This window comes from Acanthochromis polyacanthus, chromosome 18, assembly GCF_021347895.1.
Source record: "Acanthochromis polyacanthus isolate Apoly-LR-REF ecotype Palm Island chromosome 18, KAUST_Apoly_ChrSc, whole genome shotgun sequence".
Taxonomy (NCBI): Eukaryota; Metazoa; Chordata; class Actinopteri; family Pomacentridae; genus Acanthochromis; species Acanthochromis polyacanthus.
Window position 1 is genome coordinate 29,415,130 of NC_067130.1, and position 23,642 is coordinate 29,438,771.

The 23,642-nt window shown below is 42.4% G+C and overlaps 2 protein-coding genes across 2 annotated transcripts in view; both read right to left on the minus strand.

The window, feature by feature from the left end:
• The window catches only part of tprn (taperin), a 43,500-nt gene extending 26,854 nt beyond the window's left edge, over positions 1–16,646 (minus strand). Inside the window, exon 1 of the mRNA XM_022204033.2 lies at positions 14,260–16,646. Within this exon, the coding sequence (XP_022059725.1) occupies positions 14,260–16,431 (2,172 nt within the window). The 5' untranslated portion in view covers positions 16,432–16,646. The remainder of the gene's footprint in view (positions 1–14,259) is intronic.
• A 2,163-nt stretch (positions 16,647–18,809) lies between these two features.
• On the minus strand, positions 18,810–23,580 carry tmem203 (transmembrane protein 203). The gene is made up of 2 exons (XM_022204032.2): positions 23,440–23,580; positions 18,810–20,424 (listed from the first exon to the last, which is right to left on the minus strand). Exon 2 carries the CDS (start codon positions 20,241–20,243, stop codon positions 19,827–19,829), a length of 417 nt encoding a protein of 138 aa, XP_022059724.2. The 5' UTR covers positions 20,244–20,424; positions 23,440–23,580; the 3' UTR covers positions 18,810–19,826.
• Between the last annotated feature and the right edge of the window lie 62 nt (positions 23,581–23,642).

The window sequence follows — 23,642 nt, forward strand, 5'->3', positions numbered from 1 at the left end:
ATTTTCTACACTTTTTCACCCTATATGACATTAAACTGAATATATTTGGGCTGTTCGTGAATAAACACATTTGAGGACGTCATCTTGAGCTTTCAAAAACACGTTTCTGAAATTTTATAGAACAAACAACTAATCAGTTAATCAAGCAAATAACCCACAGATTATCAAACAATGACAACAGCTGTCAGTTGCAGCTGGAGCCACCAATTTTTCTAACATAAAATTCCCCGCTTGGTCGGTATTTTATTCACAAATCCTAAAATGAGCATGTTTAAAAGGGGAACTGAATGTTTGTTATGTTGCTGTGGATCAGTGCTGCTACAGGCCTCAAAAATAAGCAAAAGAAAGATCCACACAAGCAAAATGAAAACATGTTTGTGGAGCTGATCTGACCTTAGCTTCACTCTGAGCTCTTGAACATCAGAGAGTTCAGTTGTTTGGATCTCCACCCACAAAAACCCTGATTTGGGTTTGCTGATTACAGAACGCGCTCACCGTGTGAACATCTTCATCAAACCGTTCTGGGTGTTCAGAGAGTCGTGACGGCGACTTATCCACCGATTACAGAATCTGCAGCATCAACACTGACGTCAAAATGTGTGTGTGTGTGTGTGTGTGTCGGGGAGCGTGTGTGTCCTTATCCTGAAATCCTAATGACGGGATTGAATGGCCGCGGCTCGTGTTGCCCTGGCGACCGGCGCCATGGATATGCGACAGTGGGGAAACGGGAGAGTGGAGGTGGAAGGCAGAGAACATGGCTGCTGGACGGACAGCACTGTGGAAGACGGGAACACGGACAGATCATCTGCACGAGGACGAACTAGCAGCGCTCAGGTGGATCACAAACAGCCTCAGTTTGTGGGGAGAACATTTGAATAAAATTTACATCATCAGCCACCGAAGGCAGCAAAAGCAGATTTTGCATTTTGAGGGATGCGTGCATGACAGCTAGGTGGGAGTTTAACAAACATTTCACCTTCCAGTTAGCAGCAAACGAATCCGGTTATGATGCACATTCACAGAGCAGATGAGAAACAAAAGCCGAGGCCTCCACCTTCTCCTCTAAGTCGCCCACTCGCTTTCTTTTTATAACTTTCCAAAAAGCCCCGTCTGTTAGCGTCCTGCACGCACTCCACAGACACACACACACATAAACACACACTGAATTAAACATGACGATGATAGCGGGGCTTTGCCGGCTGAATTCTAATTACACCGACTTTGCAGCGCTGCCTGAGGTCTGTGTGGAGAAGCTGCCAGCTAAGGTGTCTATGCAGGAGCACAAATTAGTTTTAGAGAGGATATAAGTGTTGGTGTCCACATCCTGCAGCCAAAAAAGAAGAAAAAAGAAAAGCTCCTTAAGAGGAAACCGCATTTGCAGCGCCTGTGATATCACTATTAAAAACAGAAGCAGCACCTGCCTCATGTGGCAAACTGCAGGAGGCTAAAAAGTCATTCTGACGTTTTCTTTTAAAGATTGTGGGAATCGAGAGAAGCTTTGTATGAACAGAGGGGTTCTGTCCTGCTCTGCAAAAGTTCCTGTTTCTCACTTGACAAGATAACAGCTCACAGTCGACTTGTGGTTGACAACAAAAAGCTTTTATGCAGTAATTAGATATTTGGGATGCAGGGAAAGAGCACTAAGTGATGCATCAGCACCACAGGAAGTTGGGCAACAGACAAAGAAAGATGGATTCAGGCCTCGAATGTTCTCTGTTTTCTGTCCTACTGTAGCTGAATGTTCCTTTAAAGGCAGAACATCTGTGTTTTATAAAATCTAGACGCTTAAAACATTCATCAAGATAAGTGCTTCAACTGGAAAATGCTAAAAATAAAAGCAGCTTTAAAGTTGCATCGCTTTCATATCGCAACATAACAAATTTCTAGACTCCAAAAACTGAATTTAAAGCTGCACCAGTTGAATTTTTTAGATTAATAAATAAAAAATCATCATGAGAAACATGAGACAAAAACCTGCAGAGAATTATCACCCAACTTTCAAGTTTAGCTTTTTGCTGTTTTAGTTTAATGTTAGCAGTTAGCAGCTAGCATTTAGCGGCAAAACAGCCATATTCAGAGAGCAAAACACAGTTAAAATGAGAATAAATACTGCAGCAGAGTAACATTTATTAGGAATCCCCCTAAAAAAATTCTACAATATGTTGCTCTAAATGTATAAAATAAAAATAAAAACTTTTTGCTAACTCGTTTGCCAAAAATCTACTAATGCAGCTTTAATATGCTAAATCATACAGTGAACTGTGTCCAAAATAGCTTGCAACTCTAATGCTAGCAGTTAGCAGCTAGCGTTTAATGGATAAACAGCTGAATGTATTTCTTTCCAGGGGTTAGCATAGAGCCAAATAAAGCTAAAAGGGGAATAAACACTGTCACAAACTAGCATTTATCGGGAATCCAAAAAAGATAATTCCACATTATGTGGTTTCTTGATGTGTAAATAAGTGACTTTTTGCTAACAAGTTAACCAAAACAGCTGTAAAAAAACGTGTTTTGTGTGCAAGTTGCTTAAAAAAAAAATCTACATAATGCAGGTTTAATATGTAAAATCATACAGTGAACTGTGTCCAAAACCCTACAACATGTTAAAGAGCAACTTATTGCACCGTTTCAGTCTAAACAGACCCACTTTACTTCATGTCAACATTAGAATCATGATCACTTTTGCAGATTTGAACTCTAGACTAAACCTTGATTGATTTTCCTGTGTTGAATCTACACAGAACCTAGCAAGTATTTATACTTGTGCTGTGGTGTTTCTACATCGCTCTGCAGTTAAAACACCAAACCCTAGTTAGCGATGAGGTTTCTATTCATTGAGGAGTGTCTTTGCGTACTTCCAACAATAGCAGCTGAAACAGACTGAACAACAATTACAGCTGGTGATACAGTAGAAGAAACCAGCAGAGTTTCTACATGCACCGGTAGAGCTGTAAAAATGATCAAATGACATACGACAGCATTGTCAGAATAAAGGCCTTTGTGTTGGCATTATGAGCAGACCAGATACAGTTACAATTAGGGAAGTGAGCACTTATGTTTGCACAAAAACAATAGGTGCTACCTATATTGATTTTACCAAGAGGACGAATCACAGTGGGTGCAGTGTGAGTGTCCGTGATGTGAGATTACATTTCTAGAAAGATGTTCATGATACTAAAGCACTTGGTATGAAGTTATTTAGATTTAATAAAGTATAAATCAAGCTTCAGACTCAAGATTAAGGTGCTTTGAGGTATTTCCTGCACATAAAAACCTTCCAAAGAGATTTTACCCAACAGCAAAATTTTAAGAATTAAACAAGCTATATTTTTTAACCAGTGTTGGGTATTGGTGTTCCATTTACTCAAGCAAAATAGATGCTCAAAAATAACAGAAAAATGCATATACAGTTGTGCTCATAAGTTTACATACCCTGGCAGAATTTGTAAAATGTGCTCCATTCTTTAATGAAAACATGAATGATCAGAGCAAATACAATTGCATGACAATAAATACACACGTGGACAAAATTGTTGGTACCCCTCAGTTAAAGAAGGAAAAACCCACAATTCTCACTGAAATCACTTGAAACTCACAAAAGTAACAAATAAAAATTTATTGAAAATTAAATAATCAAAATCAGCCATCACTTTTGAATTGTTGATTAACATAATTATTTAAAAAAAAAAAAACTAATGAAATAGGGCTGGACAAAAATGATGGTACCCATAACTTAATATTTTGTTGCACAACCTTTTGAGGCAATCACTGCAATTAAACGATTTCTGTATTTGTCAATGAGCGTTCTGCAGCTGTCAACAGGTATTTTGGCCCACTCCTCATGAGCAAACAGCTCCAGTTGTCTCAGGTTTGATGGGTGTCTTCTCCAAATGGCATGTTTCAGCTCCTTCCACATATGTTCAATGGGATTCAGATCTGGGCTCATAGAAGGCCACTTTAGAATAGTCCAACGCTTTTCTCTCAGCCATTCTTGGGTGTTTTTGGCTGTGTGTTTTGGATCGTTGTCCTGTTGGAAGACCCATGACCTGCGACTGAGACCAAGCTTTCTGACACTAGGCAGCACATTTCTCTCCAGAATGCCTTGATAGTCTTCAGATTTCATCGTACCTTGCACACTTTCAAGACACCCTGTGCCAGATGCAGCAAAGCAGCCCCAAAACATTACTGAGCCTCCTCCATGTTTCACCGTAGGGACAGTGTTCTTTTCTTCGTATGCTTGGTTTTTGAGTCTATGAACATAGAGTTGATGTGCCTTACCAAAAAGCTCCAGTTTGGTCTCATCTGTCCAAAGGACATTCTCCCAGAAGCTTTGTGGCTTGTCAACATGCATTTTTGCAAATTCCAGTCTGGCTTTTTTATGAGTTTTTTTCAGCAGTGGTGTCCTCCTTGGTCGTCTCCCATGAAGTCCACTTTGGCTCAAACAACGACGAATGGTGCGATCTGACACTGATGTACCTTGGCCTTGGAGTTCACCTTTAATTTCTTTGGAGGTTGCTCTGGGCTCTTTGGATACAATTCCAACGATCCGTCTCTTCAATTTGTCATCAATTTTCCTCTTGCGGCCACGTCCAGGGAGGTTGGCTACTGTCCCGTGGGTCTTGAACTTCTGAATAATATGAGCCACTGTTGTCACAGGAACTTCAAGCTGTTTAGAGATGATCTTATAGCCTTTACCTTTAAGATGTTTGTCTATAATTTTTTTTTCGGATGTCCTGGGACAATTCTCTCCTTCGCTTTCTGTTGTCCATGTTCAGTGTGGTACACACCTTTTCACCAAACAGCAGGGTGACTACTTGTCTCCCTTTAAATAGGCAGACTGACTGATTATGAGTTTGGAAACACCTGTGATGTCAATTAAATGACACACCTGAGTTAATCATGTCACTCTGGTCAAATAGTTTTCAATCTTTTATAGAGGTACCATCATTTTTGTCCAGGCCTGTTTCATTAGTTTGTTTTTTTAAATAATTATGTTAATCAACAATTCAAAAGTAATGGCTGTTTTTGATTATTTAATTTTCAATAAATTTTTATTTATTGTTACTTTTGTGAGTTTCAAGTGATTTCAGTGAGAATTGTGGGTTTTTCCTTCTTTAACTAAGGGGTACCAACAATTTTGTCCACGTGTGTAGCTTTGTCTGAACGTCAGCCCTAAATGAAAGAAAAATGTTTCCATGAACAAACATATTTGCTAAAAAATAAAGGACAATATTTCACAAATTTGGCCAGGGTATGTAAACTTATGAGCACAACTGTATATCTATCAAATAAGGTGTCAAATTTATCCTCAAGTGGAGCACAAGGCTACACAAATCTGATATTTTCTGTAAACTATCAGGTAGAATTACTAAACATACCTACAAAATAGACCTGCCATTGCAATAAACTTAATATAATGGCAGTCAGACTCAATTACTTTAAATAAAAGTACAATAAGGTGATATGTAGATATAATTGAATCACCTCAATAAAGAAAAAGGAAACTCAGGATAGTGGGCTTTTATTTTGAAAGGACTCATTTTTTAAAGAGCGAGGGGGGTGGGGTGGTAAGTTTTCAGGAAGTGTAAGGGAGGAGAGATGGGGAATGTCTGCCGGCTGGTAAATAATTAAACACAATGGACTTTCACACCTGTAGTCCAGGCGCACAATGTAAATGTAGGAGTGTGCCCTTTCATTGGCCTTCCTGTGTTACAGCGAGCCTTTAACCGTTTCAGTTTGGGTATTTTTAACCTCCTACATGCATCGCATTCAACCACAGGGAAAGGAACTGTGGGTTTCTCTGAAGCCAGATAAAGGAAACATACTTTAAACTCATGCACTGAGGAATGTTCTCAGTGCTGTGACTTTGTAAAGTGGTTTAACCGGGTTCGGTATATTCATTTCGTACGTGTTGACTCCAAAACATGTCATTACAGCTTAGTTTTCTGACTTTAACTGCACTGCATCAAGACATACACAAAGTTTAGGGTCACTTAGAAATGCACTTATTTTTGAAAGAAAGGCAGTTTTTGTCAATGAAGATAGCATTAAATTAATCAAGACATCAAGGAAAACTGGAGGGTCAGTGATAGATGATAATACTCCAAGTTTAACAGCAAAGGATCACCACAGTATGATGACGCCACCTCCATGCATGACTACACTGCTGTTCAAAAGTTTGGGATCACTTAGAAATGTCCTTTTTTTGAAAGAAAAGCATTTTTTTCAGTGAAGATAACTTTAAATTAATCAGAAATCCAGTCTAGACATTGTTAATGTGGTAAATGACTATTGTAGCTGTAAACAGCTGATTTTTAATGGAATATCTCCATAGGGGTACAGAGGAACATTTCCAGCAACCATCACTCCTGTGTTCTAATGCTACATTGTGTTAGCTAATGATGTTGAAAGGCTCATTGATGATTAGAAAACCCTTGTGCAGTTATGTTAGCACATGAATAAAAGTGTGACTTTTTATGGAAAACATGAAATTGTCTGTGTGACCCCAACTTTTGAGTGGTAGCATATGTGAGTATATTTTAGAGTTTGGCTAGTTTGGTTAATTTGTCATAGAAAACAACAAACAAAAAGCTACATTATGGTGCCTTTCAGTGGTGATTCATCACTTGTTCACAGTACATTCTCATTAATAAACCAGGAGGTGTAAATATGAAGTCACATTCTGGTGATGTCAGTCTGCATCATCGCAGCTACGTGGCCTCCAAGTGGAAACTCAAAGTGACTTTTACTTGTCCTTTTTCATGATTATTTATCTCCCTTGGTGTCAAAAAGTCTGAGTTGTTAGTCACGATTAGACCTTGACTCACTTCCGGATGTGTCAGGGAAAGTCCTCTGCTCCAGTGTGCTGATGCTTGCATCTGTTAAAGTGTTTTAAAAAGTGATTTTGCGTGATTATATACAGCGTTTATGCAGATCAGATGGGACAAAGGGTGCTAAACATTTGGGTTCAACATGCATCCATGAAAATCCAGGTCAGACTTTCTGGCTATAAATCTACCAGGAAAGGCTGCAGCTACTCAGGTATATGAGCTAATTTCTCTTCTTGATTGCCTTGTTGTAACTATAATCACAGGTTTGTGGAAAGAGGACCTACATTTGCAACTAGACGAGGAAACAGTTTAAAGAAAAATAATGTAAGATTGATCCTGATGTGGGCTGCTCAGTGGCGTAGTGGTTAGCACTTTCGCCTTGCAGCAAGAAGATCCCTGGTTCGAATCCCGGGGTGGGCCTGGGATCTTTCTGCATGGAGTTTGCATGTTCTCCCTGAGCATGCGTGGGTTTTCTCCGGGTACTCCGGCTTCCTCCCACAGTCCAAAAATATGCTGAGGTTAATTAAGTACTCTAAATTGCCCGTAGGTGTGAATGTGAGTGTGAGTGTTCGTCTGTGTATGTAGCCCTGCGACAGACTGGCGACCTGTCCTGGGTGTCCCCTGCCTTCGCCCGAGTCAGCTGGGATAGGCTCCAGCTCCCCCCGCGACCCTAATGAGGATAAAGCGGTGTATAGAGGATGGATGGATGATCCTGATGTGAACAACATGTCTACTGGGTGCAAAGAATCAAATAGACTCACTTCTTAAACCAGCCAGTGGTGCTGTAAGTGTATTTAAAACTCTCTCAGGTTTTTCTCATTTCAAATGTGGTTGCTGAACAAGCGAACCTTCCAAATATATACATTAACTGCTATTTCCTTTGCATCTCTGACTGTGAGACGGCTAATTCCTCTTATATGGAAAGATGAAACTCTGCCCACACACACTAACTGGATTAGAGACGTAATGCAGTTTTGCAGCTAGACAAAGTTCCATCCTGTCTGATGAGATCTACTGATAAATTCTCTATATAAGGATTGACTGAGATTCATCTCACATGCCAGGAACTGTAAGGTGGACATAAGACTGTGGCGGAAATGTAGCTTAACTGACGTGTTGCATCAGATAAGGCAAATTTTCTAAAACACGTCACAATATTTCTTTTTCATATTCAGTCATTCAACTGACACTGGAGGAATCGAACCACCAACCTTATGATTGCTAGACAACGAGCTTTATCATCTGAGCCATGGTTTTGGAGCCACAGAGTTGTACAATCAGACTTCTAACTACATATAAAATAATATGTCCAATAGTATTTGACTTGTAAAAGCACAGACCTGTGGCTGCACACATGAATCCATACAATCCAGAGCAATCTAAGCTTACAGCTGGACCATTTCTCCACTACATTTTTGCTACATATTTGTATTTCTCTGCCAGATTGCTAAGCAAAGCCAGCACCGTACAAATTTCAATCCAAAACAAAGTTCGCAGAGCTGTTTTAAAGAAATTTGTGGGAAAAACAAAACACACCAGAATTTGCAAAAACAGCCCTCCTACAGCTCTCTTGTCTCTATCCCACTCACAACACATAAGAAAAGGCACGTATACACACTTGCAATGTACAGAAATAGTCAAGTCAAGCTTTAACATTAACTTCTGGAGCTCTCCCGAATGACAGTCATTCACTCAGCCACCATACTCTACTGTCAGTCTGGACTTTGCTGCTCTTTGTTCTCGCACCTGATCTCAGTAAAAAGACCTGCGATTGGCCAAAGTCTCTTGGTGCGGACTAGACTTCCTCTTACAGCACTTCCAAGTACAACAATAAAATAAAACTTGGTCTTTTTAGAACTTTTCAAACGCAATACCAGAAATGTAGCACTGTTACTCTATACATAGATTTATTATACGGCTTTTTTTTATCCTAATTGTACTTCTGTTCATGCTTAATTTGTATCTAATCAGCTGTGACATGTGAATTTCACCAGTTAGGGATCAATAACGTTTATCTTATCTTAAATTCCAAAGCCAGCAGAAGTCTTTTCCTTTCTGACCTCTTGAATTACAACATCCTGAAAGTTTCTTCTGGTATTTTTGATGCCAAAAAAATATCTGCCTACTCCAGCTTTAAATGTGAAAGTACCTCTTGGGTAGCCTAGCCGCACTAGACCCATGCTCTGAAGATGCAAGGGTCTAGGCACGCTCGACAGGGAGGGAGGCGGGCTAAAAGGTTGACTATCAAATCACTCTGCAGCAATTGGGTAGGTATACAACCAATCAGTGCAACGAATAGGCTTCTAGAGCGCCGGAAATCAGAGGATGCGGTAGTTTGGTGAAGCCTTATTTATACAGTCAATGGGTGAAGCTCAAGTATATTACAGACATGTTAACAGAAAGATTATTCAGAGTCGGTGCTAATGGAGCTCAACGATTGTTGTCGTTTTTGTTCTCGACCCTGGCAGAGAATTAAATTCGTTGCCGTGGGTTGTCTAGCGTGGCTAGGCTAGTTGTTTCTGGTTGTTTCTGTCAGAATCGTGGCGCCTCTGTCGTCACTTCGTTACGCCCGCCTTCTGACTCTACACTTCATGGTGATTCGTCCGGCCAGTTTTAGGAGCACCCAACCTCAAGCCTTATGGAGGGTAACTAGACCCACCCTGGCAGAGAATTAAATTCGTTGCCGTGGGTTGTCTAGCGCGGCTAGGCTACCTCTTGGGGGTTTTGGAAGCCAAATCCAATGCTCAGCTAGTAAATTCAGTGGTAGGAGAGCCTTTTTAGTGATGCTGAAACCTTCCACCTACTGTAAAAGTGCACTAGAACCCATTTAGAACCACACTGCGGTGGTTTTGGTCCAGTTTGGTCGGCTCAAGCTGCATCCATCACATCAGGACTCCTTCTGAACTAAAAGAAAATAAACTTAAAACCTACTTTAACTTCCACTACAATAGCGAGTCATTCATCTGCATAATTATCCCTTTCAGGAACAAACGCACACACGAGCCTCTTCACCAAACCGAATAATCATCGCCTTGACAGGACGCTTCTAATTGCAGCTAAACGCGTTGCGACAATTTAAATATTAGCAATCTGAGCAGAATACAGAAACTCTGAGGAAAAAAAGGGCGGAGTGAAACCTCCGTTCTGGATGCTGTGCTGACAAACACTCGGGTCCCTTTTCCCATAATAACCAGTCACAGGGAGCAGCAATAACAAACCACTCCGCCCATCTCGTCTCCACAAAGCTGCAGCGTCGACCGCAAGGAAGGCAAAAAAAAAAATCTGCCAATTTTGCCCGCACTCAATCAGGACAGCCCAAACCAATCAAATCATAGACGGAAAGTGAGTCAATCCTGGCCGGCGTCTCGCTAAAAAGTCGATTTTATGCAAATGTGGGGGAAGCGATGTGGTGCGAGAAGCTGCACTTGACCTACATAGCTCCTCCACAGTTCCTTTCCCCAACAGAGAGGAGATCACAGGAAGCTGGGAGCAAAGGGACCGGCCTTATTAACCAGCAGGAATAAAGCAGCACTGTGGGGAGAAGGGAACAAAACAACAGTAGATTGGAATCAAGCTACATTGTGTTATTCTGGAGGGTTCACAGATCAGAACATGCAACCGTAGGGCGAAAACGTTTCTGGAAAATCTAGAGGAAGTTCTCAGCTCCTGACGCGCACATGGAACATTCTTCTTCAGCTCATAAAAATGGTTTGTTGGAAAAAGAGGAGAAAAAAAAGCCCTCAATCCCAGTCCAGAACGCTGAGCTGAGGCCATTCTCGGAGGCTGCTCTCACACAGAACACAAAAATTCCTCACAAATTATACAGGCCGGGCCAAGCCTCGATGCTTTTGTAATTGCCAGAGCAGCCCTGCCCAGAAAGAGAAAAGAAAAAATCTGGGACTTGATGATGACCAAGAACAGAAAGTGTTTTTGGCTTTGTGAGCGACGAGGACAAAAGACAGGATGTGTTCTCATGTCACGCTCGGCGGCGTCAAACACACGCACGGACTAATCTGTAGCCCGAGAATGTGTCAGTGCGAAGCAAAAGCCACAGAACTTTATTTTAAATTCTAGTCAGAGACCCGGAGTTTCCAGTGACACCAGAAATACGACGCTGAACTGCAGGGAGTTGCAGAGAAGAGATCTGGTATAGTGGGTGTAAGTGTTTCACTTTGACTCACTGGAGATGGAAAACTAAAAGAATACAGCTGCCAGTATGTTTACAATACTAGTTCCTAATACATTAATCCAAAAAACATGAACATGTTTCTCTCCAGATGGTTTTTTTTCTCTTCAGAAGTAAAGCCAAAGTTCGAAATTCTTCCATGTTTTGTGAAAAAAAAAGCTGCCATGCAAGAAATTCAGAACTGAGAAGCCAAAAAATAATCCTGTCACAATTAGTATACAATCACAATTAATTCACAAAAGTATTTCCATTAGAGTGTATAAAAAGAGCTGGATGAAACTAACAGAAATTTCATTTTAAATAATAAGAAACCCGTGAGTTTCAATAGGTTTTCCCATCATTCGGTGTTCGAATCCTAATTATACTATTTCCGTGTCATTTTGAACCGCTTTCACCACCTTCATCTGGTTTATCAGCACTAACTGTTCATCTTGGGGTGCTTTTAATTTGAAAAACTGCATGTTAATGAGCATCTGTTGACATTGAGGTCTTGGATTTAACAGCAAAGTCAAATCCCAACTCTAAAAAAAGCAGAAACAAGTAACTTTAACAGGGCAATTTAGTGGATTTGCAGCAAAAATGTGACATTCAAAGACGCTAAAACCTCTAAATTAAACTAACAGAGGCATATAATGATCAGAAAAAGACAGTTAAATTGTTATTTGTGTTTATTTGTATGACACCAGGCCTACATATGATTCTTCAGTTTGATCCTGCTCAGTCCAAAGTTGTGCAAAGGAGAAATTTAAGGACTATATTGCTTTATGGTAGGGTTTATGGAGGTTTAGAGTTTCGTATTTCCTCGCTTGTGTTGGAGAAACAAGACTAACTTTAATGGGACTGCAAAATAACCCTTGACAAGGCTGGGTTTACTCGGAGAGCAGCGGATTACAGCTCACCAGGTTAAGGAAACAGGACCGCAGGCCAACATCGGAGTGGCTGTAACGCTGGCCCAGATTGAAGAGCTGCCAAACGGCTCAAAACATCCAGAATTAGAGGCGATGTGGGGCTTTGTGGATCAGAAAAGTTACCATTCTGATGTAACCCAATGCCTCTTAGTACTGCGTTTTGCTTTTTGTGCAGCCGGACACTACTGCACACCCTAAAAACAGAACCAAGATGTCAATAAAAAGCCGTTTCCTTTCCATTCGCTGTAAAAACCACAGCAGCACAAACCACCAACGTGCTGAAAATAATGCTTGGCACGCAGGCCGATCCAGCACGGAATCTGAAAGCAGCCTGCAGCACCTCGCAGAATTAATTAGACACATTCTCTGATATTTAATTAATCCCTAATACACATGAAACACGAGCAACATGCAGCAGGACCCTCAGCAGCAGGCGCCAGATATGCGATGGTGATTACAAAAAACGCCCAAAACACAAACCCTGCTATCATTTAATTAGGATTTAGCACCACACCTGGGAATATCTCACAAACGGAGATGAAGAAAAGAAACAACAAATGCATCCCTGACAGAGCGGGACAGGTCAGAGCCGGTTCGAATCCACCCGAGCCAAATCCTCGAGAACCCAATACAGCCTTGATGAGATTGTTCAGTAAATAGGCTTGGAGGGCCACCTAACCCAATAATGCGCTCTGTGACAAATAGCGTGCTGTTGTGGGACGGATGGCAAGCCAGAGGAGGAAAAAAAAACCAGAATCACTGCGTGTTGTTCCAAGTGGCTGTGTAAACACACGCTTTTAATCCACTTAGGCACCGAGGCCTGCAGCAGGTCAAGTGATGGGACGAGGGGGATTTAGAGGAACAGACACACTCGCTGACAAAAACACAGGAAAATAAGGATTAACGGGAAAACCAGGTGACGGGAGCGTGCGCGGATTTGGATAAAGAACAGTTAAACGACCGAGATGCAAAGAAAAACACAAACAGAGCTGCTCCTGTGTGACGCTCCGCTGCTAAATTTAGATCAGAGGAAACTTGGATGATCAGCCTGGGGAGGATTTTACATGTTATGCATTAAGGAAGCAATAAAATGAGCACTTTAGGATGATCTAGGAAGCAGGGCTGACTGTGGCGGCTCCACACAGGGGCCTACAGGGGTCAGGGCTCCAGTCCAAATGTGGCCCCTTGTGTTGATCATAGAATCCGGACGGGCCAAGGCCTTGGATTTTATCATATTTGAGGACCGCACTGCAAACTCAAAATCTTACCAAGTCTATTTGTCTTATTTTTAATCAAAACATCTCATCCCACTTGATTTAAGATAAATTTACTTAACAAGTGACATTTCAGCAAGACAGAGGGACTTGTTTTAAGACAACATATCTTGTAAAGTCAAACAATCTTGAAATTATCTTGTTTTAACCCTCACGTCGCCCTGTGGGTCAAATTGACCCGTTTTACAAAAAAAAATATTTTCACAGTGAAAACTTCCACATTTTTAACATTTTCTGGGAAATTTTTTAACATTTTTTTGATGGAAAAAAGAGATGTTTAAAAAAAGAATGTTTCTGTAAGACCATTTGGGGAAAAAAAAAATCAACCACAATGAAGCGAAATTCGCTGGATTTCAGTTGATCGGCTGAATGATCTTAAAGAAAATATTAGAACTTTTACTGATATAGATGGAATCACTTTAGATATTTTTAGGATTTTTTGAGAAGATATAATTTTTTGAAAATATTTACAATTTTTATTTTTTTAAATTTTTATTTCTTGCCAAATTTGGTGATTGTTTCTTTTTAAATATATTTTTTTCAGGGAAACTTTTAAAGATTTTTTTTTAAATTTCTTCCTGAGGATTTTGCAAATTTTTATACATTTGGGGATTTTTTGCTGAATTTTTGAATTTTTTTCAGACAAGGGAACAATATTTTTTGCTGCTATAAATGAGGACAACAGGAGGGTTAAGACACCTAAGGTTGACAATTCTGGTGAAATAAAGCTTAAAATAAGTTTCCCAGCTAATTTTAAGATCTCAATATTCTAAATATCATATCATATTTCAAGAAATCTCACCAAGGCATTTTTCACTTGTTCTATTGGCAGATTTTTTTCACTTATTTCAAGGTAAAAAGTTTCTTGAAATAAATTTTTTTTCTTGTTTTGAGAGGGTCATTTTTTCCAGTGCACCTTGGCCCCCCCAGTAAAATTTGTCTAGAACTGCCACTAGCAGAGAAAAGCAACAAATGTTCCAGATGTTTGACATTTTTGCAGGATTTATGTGCTTTTCTCTGTGTGGACCCCTGCCACAAGGTCTGGATGAGTGTTTGCTCACCTTCTTCCCCGTGGAACCCGTCTTGGTGAGGCAGGACTTCTCCAGGGAGAGGTACCCTCCGATCACCTCGATCTCCTCCACAGCAGGGTAGCGTTTCTTCAGCAGGGTGCCCAGCTGGGCATAGGGGGCCTGGGGAGGCGTGGAGCCCGGCGTGGCCTCGCTCGGAGCTTCCTGCTGGGGTTCTGGAGAGCTCGGCTGGGCGTCGGGCTCCACCTTACGCTTAGGCACCACAGTGAAGGTGTTCCCCTTCCTCCGCTGCACCATGGGGCTGGGGACGGGGACTTTCTGAGGGGGCTCCACCTCGATGTCGTCTATGTTGGTCACCGGGAGCTGGTCAGCGGGAGGTTGATCCGGAGCTGGGGAAGGGGTCGAAGGGGCAGAAGATGGGGCAACAGAGCGTGATGAGACAGGAGAAGTAGGGGGTGAGGATGGGAGAGCTGGAGAAGATGGGGGTGAGGTCAGGGCAGGTGGAGAGATGGGAGCTCTGGATGGAGATGAAGGTTCAGGTTTCAGAGTTGGACTTGTGGCAACAGTAGGTGATGGTTCAGGCTTGGATGGCCTCACAACCCTCTCCACCTCCTTCTCCTCTTTTCTCTTCTGAGGGGTGAGGATGGGGGTGTGGGAGGTTGGCACTCCTGGTGTGGACACCTCCACCGCCCTGTGGGAGGGGGAAGACTTAATCGGGCCTGGTGGTACCGGGCTGCTGGCTGCAGATGAGTTGGTGGCGAGGCGGCGTTTGGGGATCACCGTGAAGGAGTTCTTGGACTGCAGGCGCAGGTTCGCCAGGGCCCGGGCCTGGGCATCCCCGTCTGGGATACGGTCCAGGTCCGGCTTCGGGGACGGACGGATCTCGAACTCGGTTGAGGAACGGGTCGCCTTGGACAAGATGGGACTCGAGGGGGACTCGGCACGGGCACGACGGGTCTCCGGAGAGCATGGCACCTTGGTTTTGGGGGTCACCTCGGCGACTTCCCAGTCTCTCTCCCTAGTGGGTTTGCTTGGACCCCGGTCTGGTTCGTCTCTAGGGGCGGCACCGTGGTGGACCCCAGTCTCCTGGAGCCGCTGGCGGAAGGAAGACACAGACTGTGGGGACCCGGCAGGACGCTGGGGGCTGCCCGGCTCGGATGTAGCAGGCTGTGGCTTTGGTTTGGAAGACCAGGGGCTCTGGAAGACCGGCGAGGAGGGCTGGCTGCTGCCCGGGCTGCTGACCGACGGGCCCGGCCTGGGCTTTGGCACCAGTTCTGGCTGTGGCTTGGGCCAGAGTCTCGGCCTGCTGCTGGCACTGCAGTCCAGCTCCAGCAGGTTCTCTGTGCTGTGGGATTTCTTCTGCAGCTTCCCGTAGTTGCTGTCAAACTTCTGCAGGATGCGGCTGACCCTGCCCTGACCCTCACCGCTGTCATAGGGGGCCTCATGGTCCGGGCGGCCCAGGGTGCTCAGGTTCTCCTCACTCTTGCTTAACGTGGTGTCATAAATGACCACCTCCTTGGCTCTTATCTCGGTAACAGCACTCCCTCTGCGGTCCAGAAGGTCGTTCAAAGAGCTGTAACTACTCACACCGTTCTGCTGCCACTTGGAGCCGCTTTTACCGCCTGCTGCCTCCGTGAAGTAATCCGGGTCCGACTCTATGATGATGATGTTCTCGGCTCGGATAGTCCGTATGCCCGGGACGCTGCCATACAGCTCCAGGATGTGCTGCACCGGCCGGGCTGCGTTCTCTCGGTCCTGCTGCCTCCTCCGCTCCTTCTCCAGCTTGATGAACGGGTTCTCCTCCAGCGGCCCCAGGCTCTCCTGCAGTACCAGGCTCTCGTGTCGGTCCTCCTCCCTCGATGTCGTCCTCTCCGCTCGCGGCTCTTTGTTGTTGGCGAAGTGTTGGCTGGCCGGGGTGATGGTGTAGTTCCGCCCAGACCCACCACCGGCCGCCCCGCTGTCTCTTTTGGGTCCACCAGCAGCACCGCCACCGCCTCCACCACCGCCGCTGCCGTTCACATTCCCCGCTGCCTCGCCGTTTACCCTCTGCGGGCCGCCGGGGCTAGCCTCCGCGGCACCGGCTCCCCCAGACCCGCCGCCCTTCGCCTTCCTCCTCTCCAGGATTTCTCGCTTCCAGGCCGGCATCCTCGGACTCTCTTGCCCGGCCTCTTGGCGGAGGACGCGCACCTCTCCCCCGCCGGACATCGCGGAGGGTCGCTCGGAAGGGGGGAGGAGAGGAGAGAGGCAGGCTCCGGGGCGGCTGTAAAAGCAGTATCCGGCTCTGACTGCACCGATCACCGCACACACATCCTCCCGACCGACTGTCTCTTTTTTCTCTCCTCTCGCCGCTGCTTCTCTCCGTCTGGCTGTCTTTTCTCCTCGCAGACTCTGAACGCGGTCCCGCCCCTCCACAGCGGCTCCGGCTGTCCCACCTGCGTTCTGATTGGGAGATTATTTTGTCGGACGCGCCCCTCCACTCCCATTTCTATTGTTGACTGGGCAGGAGAGGCCTGTCAATCAAAAATGCTGCGTTCAGGCTCAACCTACTTTCTTTGATAACATTTAATGAGCGCATCAATCTTAGATTCGGTGATTAAACATAGATTTGCAGTTAATTTTATTTGTTTTTGTGCTGCTATATTTTGTGTTAAGTACAAAGAAGCTCCAATAAATTATTTTCAACAATAAATGAATAAAAAATGTGCAAATCTATGTTCATTTACCACATCAAAGACATCCAAAACATTATTAGTATTGCTAAAATCCCACAAAAACCAACACTTACCTTTGTGGTTTCTATATAATCTACTGAATATTGACTTTTTCATGCTTTATAAGAATTTTAGCTCCCAATTATGTCCCAGATGCACCTATTTTTTGTTGTATTTGCACCTTTTTCCCCTTTAAACCCTCCTCCAGTGCCACTAAAACCATCATTACAGTGCAGAGATGCATGTTATTCTGATTAAAGTGGGGTATATATATGTGGTGGAGGGTGACAACAGTTCACTCAGCATTTGATGGTGACGCCACCTGTCGATAATCCCGGTGCAGTGAACACATGAGCTGAGAAGCAGCCGCTGCACATGAATCAGCACTTAGGAGGCTATTCTTGGGTACTACAAGAGATTACTGTAGCTCATACAATATTGATCAGCGAGCCATAATTAAGAACAGCAGGGATAAAGGTGATCACACGCTTCAATATAAAGGTCAAACAGGCACTATAAACTTTATACATATTACTACTGGTGATTTGGTTGGTGATAAAGATTATAAAGCTTTTTCACTCTGTGGCCTACATAACAGAAATGGCTGTTCTGTTTTCTGGTTGATATTTTTGAGTCTACATTGTTGAAAATTTTACTGATTGTATTTATAACAAATAAAACACAGCAGCTACATCTTAATTAACCCAATTAAATGAACAGAATTAGACAGAAAATCACACTTTAACGAGTAAATTTTGGGCTGGACAGAAACAAATAATTCAGGAAAAGTATTTTGAATTTGCAGCCTTAACTCTCTGTATTTGACCGGACATGTTTTGTAGAAGGGAAAACACAAAATGAAAGCTTAAGGTAAATTAACTGAATAAAGGCAATTTTATTAAATTACTTCAATTTAAGCTTAGTTTCAACTCAGCTAATGCAGAAATTAAGAGTTTAAATGTTTAAATAATGCAAACAACCCAGTCAAAATAAAGTTTACACCATGAAAGGCTTATCTAAAGTCATAAATTAGCTGGGGTTTTTTTTTCAAATTAAGTGATTGGAATAGGTGCCTTGAAGCACTAATATGAGGATATGCAGTGTGCAAGTCTGCAAATCTGAATTTAATGTAAAAAAAAAAAAAAGCAGAAATATTAGCACGTTTTTCAGAAAACAAAATGTGATTCAGAAATTGGTGAGTGATTTGTATATTTTGGCTATAAAATACATTAAGAACAGTACAAAAAGCACTGATATGGTCCTTTAACCCTCCTGTTGTCTTCATTTACAGGCACCAAAAAAGTAGTTTCCAGTCTGATAAAATTTTTTTAAAAAAATCAGCAAAAAAATCCCAAAATTTCTGAAAATTTGCAAAACCTTCAGTAAGAAAATGCCAATTATTCCTTGTAAGTTTTATTTTTTAAAAATCCCCCAAATTTGAGAAAATTCTTGTAAATATTTTCAAAAAAATGAGTAGCAATCTCCAAAAAAATCCTAAAAAAAATCTGGAAAGATTACATAAATATCAGTAAAACTTCAAATATTTTCTTTAACAACATTCACAACAAAAAATAAACCAAAATCCAGCAAATTTCTCCGGATTTTTTTTTTAAATTAATGTTCTTAAAGAAACTTTATTTTTCCCACCAAAAGATGCTCAAAAAATTTCCCAAAAATGTCGAAAATGTGGGCATCAGAAGTTTCACGGTGAAATTTTATTTTTTCCCACATTTTCAAATTTAAAAACGGGTCAATTTTGACCAACAGGACATTAGGGTTAAATTATAGCTCACCACTCATATCAAGGCCAGCATCGCCTCCTTGTGGCCAGGACGGAACCCACATCCATATTTAAACATTCATCAGACATGATTAAATGTTGATGTTTTATTTACACGTATATACACACATGACAATAAAGGTGCCATAGCAAAAACTTCAGAACATAAATAAGGATTTGGTGAATTTCTTTCCAAAAATCAACATATACATAATCCACAGAATTTCACATCAGGAATTACCTTAAAACGAGGCCTTAAATACATGCGGTGCATACACAGGGTGATCGGAAACGGATCAAGTACGTTACATATTGTGAAAGTAAACAGCGATTCTTGGGGAAGATGTGTGCACACGATCTCCTGGGGAAATTAAAAAAAAAAAAAAATCACATTCAGTCCTTCTGCATCAGGGTGAGACTGAACCGAGCTTCTTCCAGTCCAGACCGTTCTCACTGATGGAGTTTCAGGGGGACGTCGAATGAGCGACACTCAGCAACAGGCAACAAAGTGACACACGAGAGAATAAACTAACCAGATGTTTATGGGCGAGCAGTGTCTTCCTTTGAGGGACAAAAGCAACAAAGCTGCAACAACTCTTTGGAATCTCTTACTCTCGAGTTGCCTTAAGATCTCCCCTGTTCATTAAATTTACACGTGTACTGTGCACATACGCATTAAACCATAACGCTGGAGTTCATTTTCCTCCTGGCTCATTGTCTATCAGTGATTGCACAACGAAGAGGCACTCCTGTGTTCCAAATACACATCTGACTCTTTGTAGTCATAAAGTCATCTATCCTGGTACAAAATAAGCTCAGAATACATCGAGTTAAGTAATTCTCTGCTTCTTGTTTCTTCTTTTTCAAAATACTGCATTGGAACTCGAGCAGGTCAGGAGATTTCTGCAGATTTTGATGCTATGAAAAAATAATTCTAGAAAACTAGATTTTAGTGTGGCCTGCAACATGACAAACTCATGTCTACTGTTTTTGTAAAAATGTGGGAATGAGCCAAAAGAAAAATTACGCCAACGCTATGCTTTAAATCTCTGTCGGCAGATGAACACTGCTCTCTCTCCTGTGTTGTCAGTGACGGGAAAACACTTCGGCTAATTGACCCGACACGCTCGAATCATCAGCAGCTGCAGCAGGATGAACAGTGGCGAGACGATGAGGCCGAACCACAGGTCTCTGGCTTGTTCTTGTTCGGCTAACTTCTGGCACAGCAGGACCTCGCAGACCAGCTTCAGGCTGAGCACCGTCAGCACCCAGAGGAGCCTCAGCACCGCCAGGCGCTTCTCGTTCTCCTGGTACAGCCGGATGGACACGATGGCCGTGAAGTAGGTGCTGAGGCCGTCGGCGGCGAACAGCGGGACGAACACCAGCCACCAGCTCAGCGTCGGGGTAAACATATCGGCCCGCAGGGCGACCAGCATGCTGAAGATCAGCAGAGCCAGCAGGTGGAGGAAGAGTTCGAAGGTAGCGAAGCCCAGCCACTGGACCAGTTCCCTCAGGGAGAACAGCATGGTTGAGGACAGGGAGGTCTTCAACCAGGGACGGACTGACTGAGGACGGCTGAGTCGAGCACTGGGCAGCCCTGGTTAGGAGTCGAGCTGCTCCAGGGTTGGTGGCCGAGGCGGAGGGCAGGGGTCGCTGTTATCAGGTACTGCAGAGAAGACCCTCTGTTGGCTACATCTTCAAATCCACCTACAGAAGACAACGGGAGAAGTAAATGCAAAAGCTGCTTCCTGAAAACGCTGCACTGAGGATGACAGAGTAACTAGAGACCAGAATAGAGCATTGTGCTGCATTTATCAACACTGGTGACAAACAGACGTCCCACACACAGACAACAACACACACCACAACCGCTGTGGAATGTCTCTTAATGTCAAATGACTCACACTTGTATCACCTCACAGAAACTAATCCTGGACACTTTACATTCTAAAAGTCATTCATTATATCTGTAAACTTATCTGCACCTATTTATGTCGTTTGCACATTTCTGTATCACTTTTGAATATCTTTTTGATTTTTTCCTTTCCATTTTCTATCTTATTTTGGTTTACCTTCACTTTCTACCCTGACATTCTGTGTTGTCTTATTGTTTACCCCTTTTTTGAATATCCAGCTGCTGTAAAACCTTAATTTCTGTGGGGATTAATAAAGTCAGTCTAAGTCTAGTTGCATCACTTCAAAGTCAAACAGTAAAGTATTTGCTTTGAAGTACCTTTAAAAACTTGTTGCATATTAAAAATACAGACCTCTTAGTAGGAACTATGAGTGAGTTCACCTAACTAATCTTTTGTTTTTCAACATTTCATACGTTCACCTTTATTTTTGATGTCAGATTCAATCAACCTCGGCATGAAGGACACCAAATTTCTGAAGAGATGTTCAGCCAATTTTCAGAAACTGTGGATTTGTGTTGCTCCAGATTTTTTATTTAAAATACCCCACAGGTTTTCTGTTGGAGTCAAGTTGGTGATGCACTTGGCAAGATCATAGGTTTCATTATTTACTGAGAAACTGCTGTTTGATTCTAGTCGCGTGCTTTAGATGACTTTCATTCTGGATTATTTCTCTTCCAGTATTTTGGTCTGTGCACAGACATTCATGGTGCCATCTATAAAATGTCATCTCCACAACACCTTTTGCACTCATGCAGCCTCATATCATCACACTGACTTCTGTGTCACTGGCAGGACTATGTGGTCGCTGTGTTCATCCTGGTCACGTTTAAACCAAACAAGATGGACCCCAACTGAACAAAACACATCAGCAGGGTTTCTGCAGAAAAATGTTAATGCCACAACTGCAAATTCAACAAATTACACGGGTTTGTTTTTTTGTAAAAGATGATGTTTATATGAAAACTGTCCCCTCATTTCACTATTTCTGAAACCAGAAACCACCCCTGCCACCCACGGGCTGCAGTCTTTCTCTGAAATCCATGTTTTTGAGCCATTTTTGCTGGAATTTGTATTTCCCCATTTCCCAGCTCTCCTCCACCTGGTCCAGCCTGCCGGCCACTTTAAAAACATGCAGTTTTTGGCAACTGTACCCGACCAGCCAGAACAATAATCGCAATGCTTCAGCATGTTTACACAGATGCACATATCTGACAAATCACAGTCTGTAATTATACATTATTATTGTGAAATATTTTTCTTGAAAACTGCAGAAAGAATTTTTAATGCCACTGAGAATCAAACTTAATGATTTTTAATGGCATTTAAGGCATTCATTTTGGTAATATCAACTTAATGACTATTAATGCTTTTTAATGCCCTGCAGAAACCCTGATTAGTCTTGGTCTCATATGATCAAAACATGAACTATGAGCATTAAGAAAGCTTCTTATCGTTTTCTTTAATGAGCAAGGTTGTTTTTGTTCTGTTCAGGTTGACATTATACAAAGTTCTCACTACCAAAGTCATCACAGAAACTCTAATTTCAACTGACAAGTCCTGTGAAGCACCTGCCTTTCTATTTCTCAGAAAAAGATGCAAGTAGGAGATGCTCATCTGAGATTTCATTTTTGGAGGTCGGTCACTGCAGCTCTGATTAACCACCTGGAGGAAAGACTGCAGGAGTCCTATAGGGTAATCATAGAGTCTGTGCTGATGTACTGTGTGACTGTCTGGTTTGCAGACAGAAAGGCTCTGCAGAGGGTCATCAGGACAGCAGAGAGAATCATCGGCTGTCCTCGACTCCCTCTGGAGAACATCGTGACCTCCCGCTGCATCAGCAGAGCAACAAAGATCTGAGCAAACCCAGCAGCTGTTCAGCCTGCTGCCATCAGGGAAGAGACTCAGATAAAATGCAGGACAAACAGGCTGAGAAACAGCTTCAGATTCCTGAAAACCTGAACGCACAGTGTCACTATTAATGGTTCTAATGCAGCTGATGTGCGATCTCCTGACCCTATTTATTCTATTTTAATGGTTTTTATTTCATTTCATTTCCCTCCCTCTCTGTATTGTGTATATCTTGCCTCTTTTCCACATGTCATTTTTAATATAGTTTTGTTTTATATGTACATTTGGTTCTATTATTTAATGTTGCTATTTTACTCATAGCTTGTCATCAGTGCACCGTCCACTGGCAGCTATTTGGTGTTCTCGGATCATTTTATAATAATGTTCACGCAGTTCACTCAGTTTTGTTTCAGTGACCACAGGTTTTGTAACTTGTGTGTCAGCAGTCACAAGATTATTCACTTTTTCTTCATTTGATTGCACTTTAGGGCCTGTAGTAAGGCTATTACTAGAGCCTGTTATAATGCCGAATCACTTGACATTTAAGTGATATTTTGCACATGTATACTCACTTGTATGTATGTCTTAGATCAGACACTGTATGTTTCAGATCAGACAGGCCTGAATCCCATCTAAATCAGAAAACATCCAGTAAGGCTAGCTAGCCGGTGATTTCAGCTATCCTTCTCACGTCGTGGCGTTGTCAGTCCATTATTCACCCTGACTAACCTAAATTCTATTAAGATTATACTGATATGTTCAGTTTGCTGTGACACACGCTGTAAAAAAGAACGTTTTATATCCAAGCCGAGCTATAATCAACGATTCCTAATGCAGCCGATTCTGATATTATAATGTAATGCTAACGACAGAGCTAAAATCGAGGCCCGAAGTACGCTCACAACGCACATATACACATAAACAAAATATATTTTACTGCGACGACACTTTGACTCACCTTATAAACAGTCGGGCGTTGTTTTTCCATCTAACTACATGCGAAATCGCCACTACACAACGATGCTAAGAAGCTGTTAGCATCGTAGCTTCTGGTTGTTTCTCGTCGCTGGGAAATATCGCGAGAAGACTGGATTCGACGGTGGCCGAGAGGACTTAAAAGAAAGTTCCGGCTTATTTAAAATTGTTGCTAGTTTTGAAGCA

Excerpts from the sequence above, each read along its gene's own strand:
- tmem203 (XM_022204032.2), bottom strand. The coding sequence starts at position 20,243 with ATGCTGTTCTCCCTGAGGGAACTGGTCCAGTGGCTGGGCTTCGCTACC.